Consider the following 15,257-nt stretch of genomic DNA (forward strand, 5'->3'; position numbering starts at 1 on the left):
CACTTCACATGCTTTCCCCATTAGCGTGTGGAAAGTCATAGAGGAAGGAACTACGTTAGTTTCTCTCTTGATTTTCACATAGATTAAAATTTTTTAACTTAAAAAACTATATGGAACTGAAAACTGCATTAAACATAGTTCTAAAGAAAAGTATCATAGAAATTTAAAAAAATATTTTTATTAAATAAAAGGGAAAAATATTAAGAAAACGGAAATTATCGTAGTACATTCCTATACAACTGAAAAGAGGAGGAGAGGGAAGGGAGAAGGGCTGAAAGCATGAAACCGGTCTCTCCCCAGATGGCGTATTCGAGTGTTGCGATCGCGAATAAATTAAAAATAAAAATTCCTAGTTTAAGGGAATTCTCATTTTAAAAAAATAATTAAAACATGATGAAAGATGGACATAGCGTTACTGCTTCCGCTTTTAATTAAATAGATACATCTTAATAGCTGATTATATCATCTTTGGAATCGTTATCGCTTCATCATTGCTTATGTTAACTAGATTGGGCTATTTATACCTTTTTTTTTTAGCATTTTTTAATAATTTTTGGTTTTCATAAAGTCCTGTAGTATTTCCTTCGCATTTGACATATTGGTTAGGACGATTTTAACATTCTAGCGTCATAAGGAATCAAGTTTCAACTTCTATCTAGCTTATTGTAGAAAAGGAATCTGTTTTCAATATATAGGCGCATCTGAATCCATGTGATTCTTCTTCTTCTTTTACTATTCATTACATTTTAAAGTAAAATGATTCTTTAACAAATATTTCTTTAAAATTATTTTATTTATTACATTATAATACTTTTAAAAATATCCATTGATGGAAATGTCTCTTGAAAAATTCTTCTTGTAGAATTCCTTGATTTAAATTTAGCAGAATTATTTTGTTCTTGCTAACATGTTTTTGTTTTGTTTTTTTGTGTGTAGTTTTTAAATTACATATTAGCAATTAAATAAGTGAGGAAAACCTTAAAAGTAACATTTTTGATGCACATTAGTTATTTAAACTCCTATATCATGGGACTTAAATCAATAAATCACTAACACAGACGGTTGGAAAAAATATACTACAAAAAATGAAATGCGCAAATGTTCCAAAGTATAAATAATAACATAAAAACGCGACTCTTTTTTTGCGTATAAATGTTTTCCAGTTTACTTTTTTATCTTATAAAATATAACTATTTATTGAATAAAAGGTAACAATTGTACCTTTATCATTAATGATAAAGGTACAATTTACAAACTGTGCTAAAGTGACAGACACGACGAAAAAACATAGCTATAACTTTTTACGTAACTCAAGTCGATTCTCATTGAATTGGATGGATTTTTACTCCTTTTTTATTCTAAAAATAGCTTGATCTAGATACAATCATCAATAAAAAAAAAATTGTTAAATAGTCCCAGATTCTGGCTTTGCACCCCGACCTTCACGATTTGTTATGCGACTAGTTTTATTTCTGGACGATAAACAGAATTTTACATTATGGTTAGAAACTTTTGAGTTAAAAAGTCCCATATTCTGTAGGGATAAAATTTAAACCTAATCATACGAAATTGCAACTCCATCTGTAATTTACTTTTGTAAATTCCTTTTTTATTTTTGGTTACAATAAAAGTTCTTCAAATTGTTTCACGAACAATAATTATTTAGTAATCGTGTCAAAAGTTAATTCCAAATTTTATTAAAATAAACAATTCCTAATTTTATTTAAATAACTAATTTTATAAAATTTAGTAAGTTTCTTAACATATAACACTACTTACACTTATTATTTAACAGTTACTGTTAAGTAATAAGTGTAACTTATTTGTAATCATTACTATAGTAATGATTACAAATAAGATTTATTCGATTTTATAAAGTTATTTGAATTAGAAAATGTAATCACTGCTGTTCAGTAAAGGTAAATAGGTAGGATTGAAATTAATTTTTGATAAACATATATACGTTTATAGCGACCATTCTTTTCATTCAATAACAGATGATTAAAAAAAATAATAACATTTCACCTACTGACTTTAGATTTTTTAAAAATACTTTTGGTGTCTAACAGCATGATTTCTACATTTTTTTCCTTCATTGTTTATTGAATTTGAAATACATATTTTCTTTTTACCAAACATTACGTGGCATATCAAAAAATGTTACTTGAAACTTTATTCAAATTTTTCCAAAATTAATTCTAAGTAAAATAAATTATTCCCGCATATTTTTACTAATATTAAAATGAAAAATTGTATAATTATTTCTTATGTACATTTTATATTGATAGACATTACATATATCTTAACTACATTGTGCCCCGCAGTGGACTGATCGTTAAGACACGGTTCCCAGCAGATCTCCGAAGTCAAGCATCACTGGCTACGTTCAGTGTGCGGGTGGGTGACCACTTGGATCAGTCTGCGTAGAGACCGAGGGTGTGCGGTATTGGTCCTCGTTAAACTGTTCTACCGTAAAGTGCTCGACTTCACGCGCAGGTCGTCGGGCTACCGAAGCAGGGGTGCCATCCCCTCCGCAGAGGATCAAAATTGTGATGGCATGTCTTCGGATCATCCTCCGGGATGTTTCCCAGACCGTCGCCAATAGTCCATTGTGCAGATCTAGTGCGACGTAAATGAACAACAACAATAACAACGTAGTTGTTGTTGTTGTTCATTTACGTTGTTGTTCATTTACTCTGCAGAGGGGATGGCACCCCCACTTCGTCTCTTAACTACGAATTAAAGTTTTTTTGAATTAAGGGAAATCAAACATTCCCGCTTGCACGCGTGAAATTTGTTTCCAGTGAGAATGGCTCTTTAGATATGTGTTTCATTAGGCCAATCAGGTAGGCACTTTCTTTAAAATGTTGATGGTATTTTTAAAGAACCGTTTACGCTGTATGCAATTTGCGCCCTTCGGATCGCTATCCAGAGAAAGGGAAATCCTGATTGGTGAGAGTTTGAGTGTGAATATGTTTCATCAATAAAGGTTCTCATTCGCCCTTGGTGGCGATCGAATGTGTGAAATCACAAGCAGTGCGAACGGCCGTTAATGGAACCGTTGTCAAGGGCGTAGGGACGTTTTAGGGAAAAATCAGTAAATAGTGTAGTGGAGTGGTTTTGTTTGTATACAGAACGATTTGTCTATTTTATGACATATCGCTAAAAATTATATCACAGGTGTTGCGATTGCAAAACAGCGTTTTTATGTTTCTTACTACATTTATCTTGCATTTCAATTGATTTTAAAAAATCTTAATCAGTTTGTTTTATAATTCCTTATAAGTTTTAAAACTTTATTTTACCTAATTAAAGACGATGGGTGTAATTAAAAAATCCCACATCAGTAATCCATTTTCTGATTCTATTGAAGATGTATTGGAAAAGTTAGTATTTATTATTTTTATCTTTAATAGCGAAGTTAATAAGTGATATTTCAATTGTTATTCAAATTATGCATTTGAAATAACTTTCACCTTTAATTTTTTTATCTAATGTTTCGCATTTTGAATATTGTTTGTAATATAATGAGAATGTGTCGATTTATCTTAAATCTCATAAGGCAAATTTTGTTTATTTAGAATACAATAAAAAGTATATGAATGATTTAAATATAATAGTTTCGTTCACAGTTTCTTAATTTATAACTCTCTATTTTTACCACCACTTTAAATAATATTTCATGGAAGTACAATGTTGAGTTAATTGTATTTGTTTTTCTTTTCTTAATGTTTTTTGTTACAAGTTCGTAAAATTTATGAAATTCCAGTACACAAAGTTTTTTTTTTTTGGAAATTCAATCCTGGAATTTTTTATTTTATGCTTTAAAATTGTAACTTATTTTAAAAAATTAAAGTCATCTGAAATGTGTTGTGTAAAAAATATGTAAATGCGATCTTATGCAAATTAAAGTGAAAAACAAAATTTTCTTTAGGCTAAAATCCTGTTATCTATTCTACATATTTGGTTCAAAATCTTGAAAATTTATAAATAAGTGAACATTTCTTGAATAAATCACAGTTTTTTTAATAATCAATCTTCCAAAACCTGTAGGTAAACCAAAAGAAATGGAGATTGTTTAAAAAAAGTAAACTTATAATCAGTAAGAAGTATAATTATAATCAGCACCTCCAATAATCAATAAGACCCCAATCAGTATTTGGCAACTAGTTTTGCACATGTACGGATTTCTAGTATTAAATTAATGTATGTAATTTTTTTAAAAAATATATAAGCTTTGAATTTGGAATTTATAAAAATGTACCGTCGCCTCCCAAAATATTTTGGTATTTATAGAAATTTTCGGTCCTCAGCCAAAAATTAGCATTAACTGAGAAGTGTAGCACACAAGAAACTAGAAAAAAGTAATAAATTAGTGAACCCTTTATAGATATTTTTTTAAATTAATTCTAATTACAATAATCTAGAAAAAGCACTACTGATATTAAATTTGAAGATAATATACATTTAAAATATTTTCATTTTAAGAACTGATGAATAATTTAATGAAGCTAATAAGCTTCTGATTAAATCTTATATCTGAATTTTCTAAATCTGCTTCTTATAAAAAGGATAACAGATATAATTTTGTTTGCATGGTTTAATTTAAATGAATTTTTAAAAACTTAAATAGACGTCCCCTTCATCCCAAAAAATAACTGGATTTAGACTTAAAACAAAATGCTGAAAATTTTTTTTACAATAAATAATAATATATACATTTATATATAGACTCTGTGTGGTAAGATTTTTGTTATGGAATAGTTATGTATAAAAGTTTTTGTTAATTTTAGTTCAGTGCAAAAGAATATATAAATATATTTAAGATTTTGTTTTTTTCAACTCATTTCAGTAAGCTTGTATGTTTTGTTTCTTTTTGACATATTTATGGCATTCGCATCTATATGGGTACTTTCACCACATGAACCAGCCCAGTCTGATTGCAGTTGGAATACCCTATAAACTTTAGTTTTGAAAAATTTAAAGCTGTTTTGGGAAGAGGAAAGAGAGAATGGGGCTTAAGTAAAATACACAATTATTGTAGTTTTTTAAATTTCACAAAAAAATTGAGAATTTGTTTCTCCCGGTTTAAATTTTTTTTTCTCCATTAATATTTCTTATCTTGTTTTTAACATCGCTAAATTGAAATAGCTGATGGTTCATGAAAATTTTTTTATTAATACAAAATAATAGTAGAGAGCTCTTTAGAATTTTCCAATTTATTGAGATCTTGCATCCCCTCTGATTTATATATCAATCTGATTTATTAACTGCAAAAATGTAGTGTTCTAAATTATTTTTTAGAACATTGCAAAAAGTAAAGAAAATAGAAAGCTTTGTGTAACTGAGAGCCATTGTAAGGCTAAGACATTATTGTAGGTTACTTTAGGGGTATAAAGAATTTCTTGAGGATCATAAACAAACTATGAAATTAGTAATAAGTACATTATAAATTGATTTTTTTTTTCATTTTGTACCGAAGAATTATATAAGGTTTGAACAGTGCCAGGATCTTTGCATCAATTTGAAACTTTTGTATTCTGCAGCTTTCTTAAACTTTACCAAAAAAGCTGATTTATTCTTTAGCTTGGGTAATTGAACATGTATTTTAAGTCAGAAATTTATAATTTGGAAACATTTAAGCTTGTAAATTCTTATATACTTTTCTCTTATTTTTAACTTATTTATGCTTTGCACTGAAAAATTTTACCAAAAAATTATAAGTAAATATTTGTATCCTTTTCCAGCATTGGTGATGAGGAACAGCAAGAACATTCAGAACCCGAGATTCGTAGACCACGGAAAATAAAGCATAGAGCTCCCCGTCCTCATCCAGTCGGAGGCATCCTTGTTTCCAATGGCAAAAGTGGCAAGAAAAAGAAAAGAGTTGAAAACTGTAATTATAGTTACCATCTTTATCATTTGCGTGAATGAGAAATCTTAAATTTTTTTTCAAATTTTTTAAAAAACTTATTAGCTTTTTTGCTGATATCAGATGATATTTAAATGAATTTTATTATTTATCTTTTATAAAGATTGTTGTTATTTTTTTTATTTATTACTTTCTAGCTACTTTTTTGCTGTCATTGGCTGATCCAGATGAAATTCAGGAACTGTCCATTCACGATTTCATCAAGCCATCTATGTCTGTCTTCACTGAATTTTTCATGAGGAAGGATGACATTGAAGTAAATGAACTTTTTTTTTCACACTTAATCAGTAAAGTATTTTTATTGATGCATCACTGAAAAAGTTATCAACCAGTGCTTTGGTAATATTACTACATGACAAAAGAAGATACAATTAAAAGTAATTCACTTATTTATAGCTAAAATTACCAATTTCTTCATTTTATTAGTAATTTTCTCTTATAACCTCCATAAATTCATATGAGCCTATTATTAATAATAAAGAATACTTCAAAATAAATCAAGGATTTTTTTGTTATGAATTTTTAAAATTTTCATGAAAAATAACTTAAGGTTTTTGGTGTTTCTTAACAATGGAACAATAGCCCATATAATATGGTTTTGTGTTAAATTTAATGCTGTGAAATAAAGTCACACATAAAACATTTTTAGAAATAAACCCTAACCCTTAAATAGCTTTAGTTTTTAGTGTTTTTTTAACAGTGAAACAATTGCAAATAGCACATGCTTTTGTATTAAATGTGCGAAAGTCCAGCTTTTGAAGGGGACAAAATAAAAATACACAGTCATAATAGCTCTCTAAATTCCACACATTAAAAAAAAAAAAAAAAAAATTTCTTATATCGACATAATGAAAATTGTGTATGTATATAAAATATTGATATCAATGGAACATATTTAATGAAAATGTGTATGAACTTCTATAGTATATCTAAGATTGGGTAAAGAGATTTTGAGCGAACTGCTTCTGTACTGTAAATGGGTCAACTCTAATAACAGATAAAATTAATCATGATTGGTGAATTAGAAAAAATCAAAAATTCTTATGTGTATAATTAAATCCAGTAAACTTTTGGACTTTTCAAATATTACACATACATATTTTTACTGAACATATTTTTAATAGTTCTAAATTATAAGTGTATATTTAACATATTGTTATTTAAAATATTTTTCTCCCATAGAAATGTTTTTACTGTCTATTTTTACTTTATAACAATACAATTTTTATTTTAGTTAAATGATTTTCAATACTTTTTTTAAACACCACTTGTTATCCTTTTTATTCTTATGAAATAATTAAAAGATATTGTATTTTTTTGCAGAAATAATTCAAATGTTTTTTCATACTCTTTTTTCTGATTTACTTTAACAGGAAAGTTTCTTTGGATAAGATTTAATGATGACTTGATTTTTTATAACTTTCTGTATTTATATACAGAATTATATATATATATATATTTTTTATCTTAAAATGACTATGCTTCAGTTTTTTCTGTTTTAATTTTAGATTTGGAATGAATTTATTAACTGCACACAGGATAATGAAAAGTGGTTTATAAAAAATGTTACTATAGAAGTTGAAGAATCTAATGAGAGTACAACAAATTATGATGGTCGTTGTGGTGAGAATGTGTGCATTTAATTTTAATTCATTTTTGGAGTGCTCTGCATAAAATTGTTTTCAATATAGACTCAAAGTTTAATTCTTTCTAAAAATCATAACTTTCCTAAAACGTTTTTTTTTCCCAAAAAGAATTACTCTCTTTAACAAGTTATGCTTATAGTTTTGCAAAAACACTTGAAAAACTTTTTTATTCATTATACAGTTGAAAATCTTTAAAAGACAAAGCATTGCATTTTATAGAATTTTGCAATTTTTTTTTTTTAACATCTTTTTGCATATCTTTAAACTTACATTTTAACAACATTAGTCTGGAGCAGATCAATCTTAAAATGTTTTTAAAATAATTTTTTGATACAAATAATGAAAAACACAAAAATATGTTCTTTAGTATTTCTTATTTAAAGAAACAAATTGAAATTTTCTAAAGCATTAGAACCGATAAGCAAATTTATAATTGATTTGTTTAGCTTTTGAAATTTTTACCTGTCAACAAATAATGTAAGAACTTAACAGTTCTTGCTCAGTAACAGAACTTTCTTAACTACAATTTTCATTGTTTACACCTTCAAAGTTTATGGAGAATTGAAGTGTATCTTAAATTACGTTATATAGACCTTCTACTGTCAATAAAAATTGCATTTATAAACCATTATTTAAGGTGATTTTTTAATTATTTATATATCAATAGATCATCCTGCATATTCTGCTTCCATCTGCTTTCGAAAAATTGATGGAGATCTTAGATTGATGCTCAAAAAAAAGCATGTGCCTATGGTAAGTATATCATTTGATGACTGCAAAAACTTTCGTTTCTTACTTAGGCTTTAAATTCTTTGCTATAAAAGTAATACAGTACAGAACCCGTTTTCTGGAAATCGGAAAACCAAAAAACCGGAACAAAATTCAATAAATTTTCGCGCCATTTTTGAAGAAAAAAAATTTTTTTCCTCATAAGATTTTAGGATTTTTTTTTCTTTTTTGAAAGATGTTTACCTTACCATCATTTTGGAAATAATCATTATTGTATTCCTTCATTGTTTTTTCTTGTTTTTAAGATTATTTCCAAAAAAACATTTTTTTTTTAGTTGGGTTTAACAATAAACAAACAGCTTTTTGTAGCGATTCAGAAAACCGGAAAAATCAGTTATCCAGAATAGCGATGGTCCCGATTGTTCCGGATAATCGGTTCCCTACTGTACCTTGAATCATTTAATGAAGTAAAGATGTTTTTGAATCGTCTTATATCAACAAAATATGAATCTGTGATCTTTCCTCAGCTAGTCCACCATTATTATTTAAACTAATTTGGGAGTGTGATTACAATGATATATAATAAAATACTAAACTCTCAGTGATGACCAGGTTTTGATCCACTTGGGACAGCTTTACTATTTATTTTATGAATATTTGTTGAAAAAAACACTAGTACTGAAAATTTAAATACTAGTATTTTTCTTGCTAAATGTGTAAAAGTATAATCGTGACTATTATTCTGGTAGAAAATTCATCATAAATGTCAGTTTACAATGAAACCTGCTTATTGTAGTGCAATAAGTTTAAGATCTAATGTATATTTTAAACGGATGTTTGTATACATAGACTGGATAGAAACTTTACTTACACAACAATATTCTCTTTAATGCTTCGTGTCAGGCATTAAGTTAAATGATAAAATTTTGTGTCTACATTCTTAAGATAGTATATGAATTTCAACTTAATTTAAAATAACGCTTTATTAGACCTAAAACCTAATGAAAAAGAAAGATTTAACGCTTAATTCAAATTTTTACTTAGGGCTAAGTTTTTTAGTATAGATTTTTTTTAATAAATAGAATACACATAAAGTTTGGGGAATTGAAACAAATCACTGAATTTAAATTTAATGAATTTCATATTTAAATTTTTTAATTAAACTCACTTTTTAATTTGCTTTAATATCATGAAAAATGTAAGATAATTAATAAGTAAAGTCAATTATTAGAGATTTAAAATAATTTTAACTTCTATGAACAAAAAAAAATGTTTTTAATGTTCAAAAATTTTAAATAAGTTTATTTCATATTTTCTGAAGCTTATTTCATATTTTCTTAGTTACAAGAATTATTTTGACTTTAGAGTTGATTTTTAATTCGATACATTAGTTATACTTTATGTGCATGTTTTTTAAACAAGTTAAAGTAATATTAGGATTACTTTGTGCAAATATTCTTACAATTGAAAGTTTATGTGAGAAAAATGCTTAGTACTTTTTTGAAACCATTTTCATAAATAAAATATATATCAAACAATTTAAATTACAAGGAAAATAACATACTTTAATACAATATAATCTAGTGTATACAGCAATTTCTATTTATACCATATTGCTCTTAAAAATTATGAAATTTTATTTGTCTTAAATTGAAAACAATAGTATTTATTTTCATTCAAAATTACTGAAAAAAAAGGTTGAAATGTAATTTATAATTATTAATGTTGCAGGGAACATTAATGCATTTAGAGAGAGAGTTAGTGACATTTTTTGTGAACCGTCCAAATTCCATATATCATTGCCAGATTCCCAATAGCTTTGAGAGGCTTATGATTCATGCTTTGAGTCAATACATGGATTTGTCATCTTTAAGTAAGCTTGTTTTATATAGTTTAATACTTGCTATTTTTTATGTGTAAGGTGTATGAATAAATTTTAATTATGTTCTTTGGAACACTTTTTGTTCAAGGAAAATGAAAAACACATACTTGCTTGCTAGAAACAAAAGTTTACATTCAAACTTTACTTACAAGCTTGCTAAAAGGAATTTTCATTTTTAAATGGATAAATAGTGAAAATATTTATAAATTGATTTGACTTTTATTTTGACCTTTTCTGATTTATATCACCTATTTTACAAGATTTTACCACCTAAATTAGATGAAAATAATTAAAAAGAATACATAATTCTCAATCTTTGCATATTTTTGTGATCCCAAACTATAAAGTGTTTTATTAACTTCAAAAATATTAAAAAGTTAAATCAAACATTTTTCTTTTCTAAGAAACTGCAACTTTTCACATATCATATGCATTTTGCACCATTTTCATACAAAGGACAGAAGACCCTGGCAAAAGATAGGCAACACTTAATGTAACATTCATGAACATTTGCCACCCAATTCCTTCAATTCTTCCTTTTTTAGCCATTGGATACTAAAAATATTTTCACGTCGTACACAACATTTTACAGCATTAAACTTATTTTTCTTTAAAATCAATATTTTGTACAATGAAAACTCTTTATGGAAAGCCTGCATTTAATGTACCACACACTAATAATTTTTTCAACACACTTTGCATAGTGTTTTATAGTCATTATCCATATCCATAGCTACAAACACAGAAGTCCTAGCCTCCCAGAATATTTTAAGTGGTAGCTAAATAATAATTAAAGGCAAACTTAATTTGTTTCATTTTACTCGCATTTAAAAACTGCTCATCCCAATTCATATATATGTTTAAATTGTGTGATTGTAGTTGTGTACAAATTCATTCCAAATTAAATTTATTAAATCAGTAATAAAATGTAAAATCATAAAAATTGCTACCACTCTAAATATTCAAATAAATCGGAACAAGTTACAGTTATGCATATCCTTGAAATGATTCATTCCATTAAAGATCAAATCATTATTTTGTTTTGGCATACAGTGGTGGCCAAAAGTGTGGACACTTTTTAAAAGTTTCATGTTTTTCAACTTTGTGTGCTTGTAGAATATATTAATTTTCACTTAAATATAAACGTTTATATATCAAATTGAAGATAATTTAATGTAGAATTTAATAATAAATACAGTATTACAATATCTGTGTTACAAAAACAGTTATGCAATTAATAGTAAGATCTATCTTAGATTTGTATTTTTTTTAAAGTGATGCTTACACAATCAATACTTAGTAGGAAGACCCTTATTTTTTAAGACAGCTTCACAGCGTCTTTTCATCGAGTGAACGAGTGTTTAGAGTTCATCTTTCGTAATCACATGGTGCAAAGAATCAATTATAGCTTCACTTAGTTGTCTTTTACTGGATGGACGTTTTTTTCGTACAAGAAAATTTTCAAACGTCGTCACAAATTTTCAATTGGAATGAGATCAGGGCTGTTTCCCGGCCATGGTAATATATCTATGCCTTTATTTTGAAAGCAAGCTTTGCATACTTTTGCTGTGTGGCAAGGAGCTTATTCCTGCTGAAAAATAAATGGTTCGTTGTTGGGGAAGAGATCCCTGATGGAAGGTATCAATTTTGGTTTCAGGACAGTTTCAATGTATTTTTTGGCATTCAGGATGCCAAATCAGGCCGAAAAAAATGCACAAGTGCTACTACCGATAGAAAAATTAAATGGCTATGCCTTCAAGATAGAAAAATGTCATCAGATGCCATTAGATGTGAAATGAATGCAGCTGGTATTGCAGTAAGTTCAAAAACAATACGAAGAAGGTTATCAGGATTTGGACTACAATCTAGAATTCCAAGGAAAAAACCATATTTAAATCAAAAGCAACGCGAAAAACGAGTTAAGTCGGCAAAAGAATACATTTAATGGTCCGAAAATCAATGGAAGCAAGTAATCTGGAGTGATGAGAGTAAAATATCGCTCTTTGGAAGTGATGGTAGAAAATACGTGAGACGTAGAGTAGGCGAAGCGCTTCATCCTGATTGCATTGAAGCAACTACAAAAAATCCAACAAATGTCATAATTTTGGCATGTATGTCTGCAGATGGTGTGGGCCGAATTCAAGTAATTGATGGCATCCTGAATGCCAAAAAATTCATCGAAACTGCCCTGAAACCAAAATTGATATCTTCAATCAGGGATCTCTTCTCTAACAGCGCACCATTTGTTTTTCAGCAGGATTCAGCTCCATGCCACACAGCAAAAGTATGCAAAGCCTGCTTTCAAAATAAAGGCACAGATATATTACCATGGCCAGGAAGCAGCCCTTATCTCAATCCAATTGAAAATTTGTGGCGATGTTTGAAAATTCTTGTTTGAAAAAAACGTGCATCCAATAAAAGACAACTTATTGAAGCTATAATTGATTCTTGGCACCATGTGATTACGAAAGAGGAACTCCAAACACTCGTTCACTCGATGAAAAGACGCTGTGAAGATGTCTTAAAAAATAAGGGTTATCCTACTAAGTATTGATTGTGTAAGCATCATTTTAAAAAAATGCAAATCTAAGATAGATCTGACTATTTGTTGCCTAACCTTTTTTGTAATACAGATATTGTAATACTGTATTTATTATAAAATTCTACATCAAATTACCTTCAATTTGATTTATAAACGTTTGTATTTAAGTGAAAATTAATATATTCTACAAGCACACAAAGTTTAAAAACATGAAACTTTCAAAAAGTGTCCACACTTTTGGCCACCACTGTATATTCTGTTTGATGGAAAAGATTCAAGCCTTCTTTTTTAATGTGTATAAATAATATTAAAATTTCTGTAACAATTTATATTTGAAATAAAAATATACTATTTAATTATTATTGGCAAGTTTATCATAATCTAAAATTTCCTAACGTTGAAGATCCTCTTTCATAAGCCTTTTTGGACACATGAATATTCTTCTGAACTTTGGGGGAACATTTCATTGCTGGCCATATTTCATAATTCAGCTGTTGTTAGCTTTCAAAACCACCTATTTTTCATTCAAAAATATTGAAATTGATCAATAAATTAAATAATACCATTATAATCAAACTAAACCTTAATGCAAGTAGCAGTGTGTAAAATAAATTTTAATATATTATTTTGAAAAAATACTGAACAAAGAATATCCTGAATCCCCAATGAAACCCTAAACTACAAGGATTATCATGATTAATAAAAAAATAATCAAACTAACCAGTTAAAAATTTCGAAAGAATAATCTGAATTTTAAAATGCGGAAAATAATCACTTCATACTTACCAGTGCAAAATATTGCTGTGTAGAACAGCAGGCAATTATGAAATTGGTTAGTAAACTTTATTTCAATAAGTTAATAACTGCTTTAATGACATGTAATTTATGCAGAGCTATTTTCAATTTGGCAGTTTTCAATTCAAAATAAAATTATGAATAGTCCATATTAAAAATAAAAATTCTGTAAGTTTTTCAAGGTTTTATTGGGTTTTTCAAACTTGAGTTTTTCATCATTTCTTTTAATCTTTATACTCTTGCTGCATTAATAAATACCATTAACTTTATAATTAACCAAGCCATTAATAAATACAATTATTAATACATTTCATTGTCAATGTCATTTACATTGATAAATTAGCAATACTTTTAATGACAGTAATAGGGTCCAATTACCTTTGTTGATCATGATCCCTCATCTGAAATTTTAAAGTATTTTGTATATAATTTCTTTGTTCAGTTCAAGGCATTTTTTTTTTATTTAAATTTTTTTTTCAAACCCCTGTAATGTTTTAGTGAAATGTTTGATTTTGGAACAATATTATGGTTTCAGATCTAAAGTACATTTTATTTCACAAAAATGTATTTCTTGATTGGAAGCACTATCTGATTTTTTATAAAAGCCATGATTTATTTTTTCCATTTCATTACTTTTTAACTAGAAGAATATTTTAGGCACCACATGTAAGCTAAAAACATAGGGGTGAAATTCAAGTGAACTTTGCAGGGTCTCTTATGACCTAGAAACTTCAGTTTTTACATAATTATAATTTTAATCATCATTAATTGATAGGTTACAACAGAAGTGGGGAGCGTTGGACAAGAGTGAGAAACAAGCATCTGGAATTTTACCTTCCACCCATTTTATTGTCAACTTATCTTGAGAAGAGGCATAATCCCAGAAATTAAGTTCTCACTTTCCACTTGCCTCAGCTTCGTCCATTATTTCATAACCATCCTTCGTCCATTATTTTTGTACATACATATATTTATATAAATTTTTAAATTATGTTTTTGTTGTAATATATTGTATATTTTATGTTATTTTAAATATTAATGATCAGTGCATTTTAAATTTGTCTGTCACAAAGCTTTTACTGTTTGTAACAGCCACCACTTTAAAAGTTACGGCTCAAAAGGTTAGTTTTTAATCCTCTCTAAATCCAGTTGTATGCTTTCATATACTGCATTACATGTGTTAAGTTTAAAATTATGTCGTATACAAATCTTCTAAGATGCTCTTTTTAAATGCCATTCACTCACTGTTTTGCTGTAACTCATTTGCATAGTAGAAAAACATAAGTGTTTGAATATTATGTTAGAATAATTTTTTAGAATTCATAAATTCAATGTGTCTTATTGAATGTTTGTAACCATTTCTTTTATTTGATATGCTTTAAAATTGTTACAAGTAACAACGAAATTATTCTACTTTAAAACTGCCATAAATAAATATACCCAAGTGCGGCATGCATTGTGTTTGCTTCAATAAATTCTCAAACAGAATATAAAATGTATTCATTATTACATAATAGAACACCCCATATTTGAAAATCATTTAAATAAGTTAATTCAATGTAACATCTGTATTGAGGTTTCAAATAATAATTGAGGATGTCGTTGGAACAATTCATTTATTGCTGTACAACAATTTCTGGCCCAAAATGTGTCTTAGCATATTAAATTTTATTCTAAGTGCTGTTTGAAGATTGGTTCAATTATTACTTTAACTTTTAAATATTTTTTACA

General features: G+C 27.6%; 1 protein-coding gene across 1 annotated transcript; it reads left to right on the plus strand.

Moving 5' to 3' along the window:
• Window positions 1–3,038: 3,038 nt before the first annotated feature.
• On the plus strand, window positions 3,039–15,021 carry LOC107457008 (R3H domain-containing protein 4). Its single transcript, XM_043042159.3, has 7 exons — window positions 3,039–3,386; window positions 5,748–5,896; window positions 6,070–6,188; window positions 7,441–7,555; window positions 8,246–8,331; window positions 10,039–10,180; window positions 14,302–15,021. Exons 1-7 carry the CDS (start codon window positions 3,319–3,321, stop codon window positions 14,415–14,417), a joined length of 795 nt encoding a protein of 264 aa, XP_042898093.2. The 5' UTR covers window positions 3,039–3,318; the 3' UTR covers window positions 14,418–15,021.
• The last annotated feature ends 236 nt before the right edge of the window (window positions 15,022–15,257 follow it).

Source organism: Parasteatoda tepidariorum, chromosome 1, assembly GCF_982258835.1.
Source record: "Parasteatoda tepidariorum strain Cologne lab strain chromosome 1, Ptep-v5.0, whole genome shotgun sequence".
In the NCBI taxonomy this organism is placed as follows: Eukaryota; Metazoa; Arthropoda; class Arachnida; order Araneae; family Theridiidae; genus Parasteatoda; species Parasteatoda tepidariorum.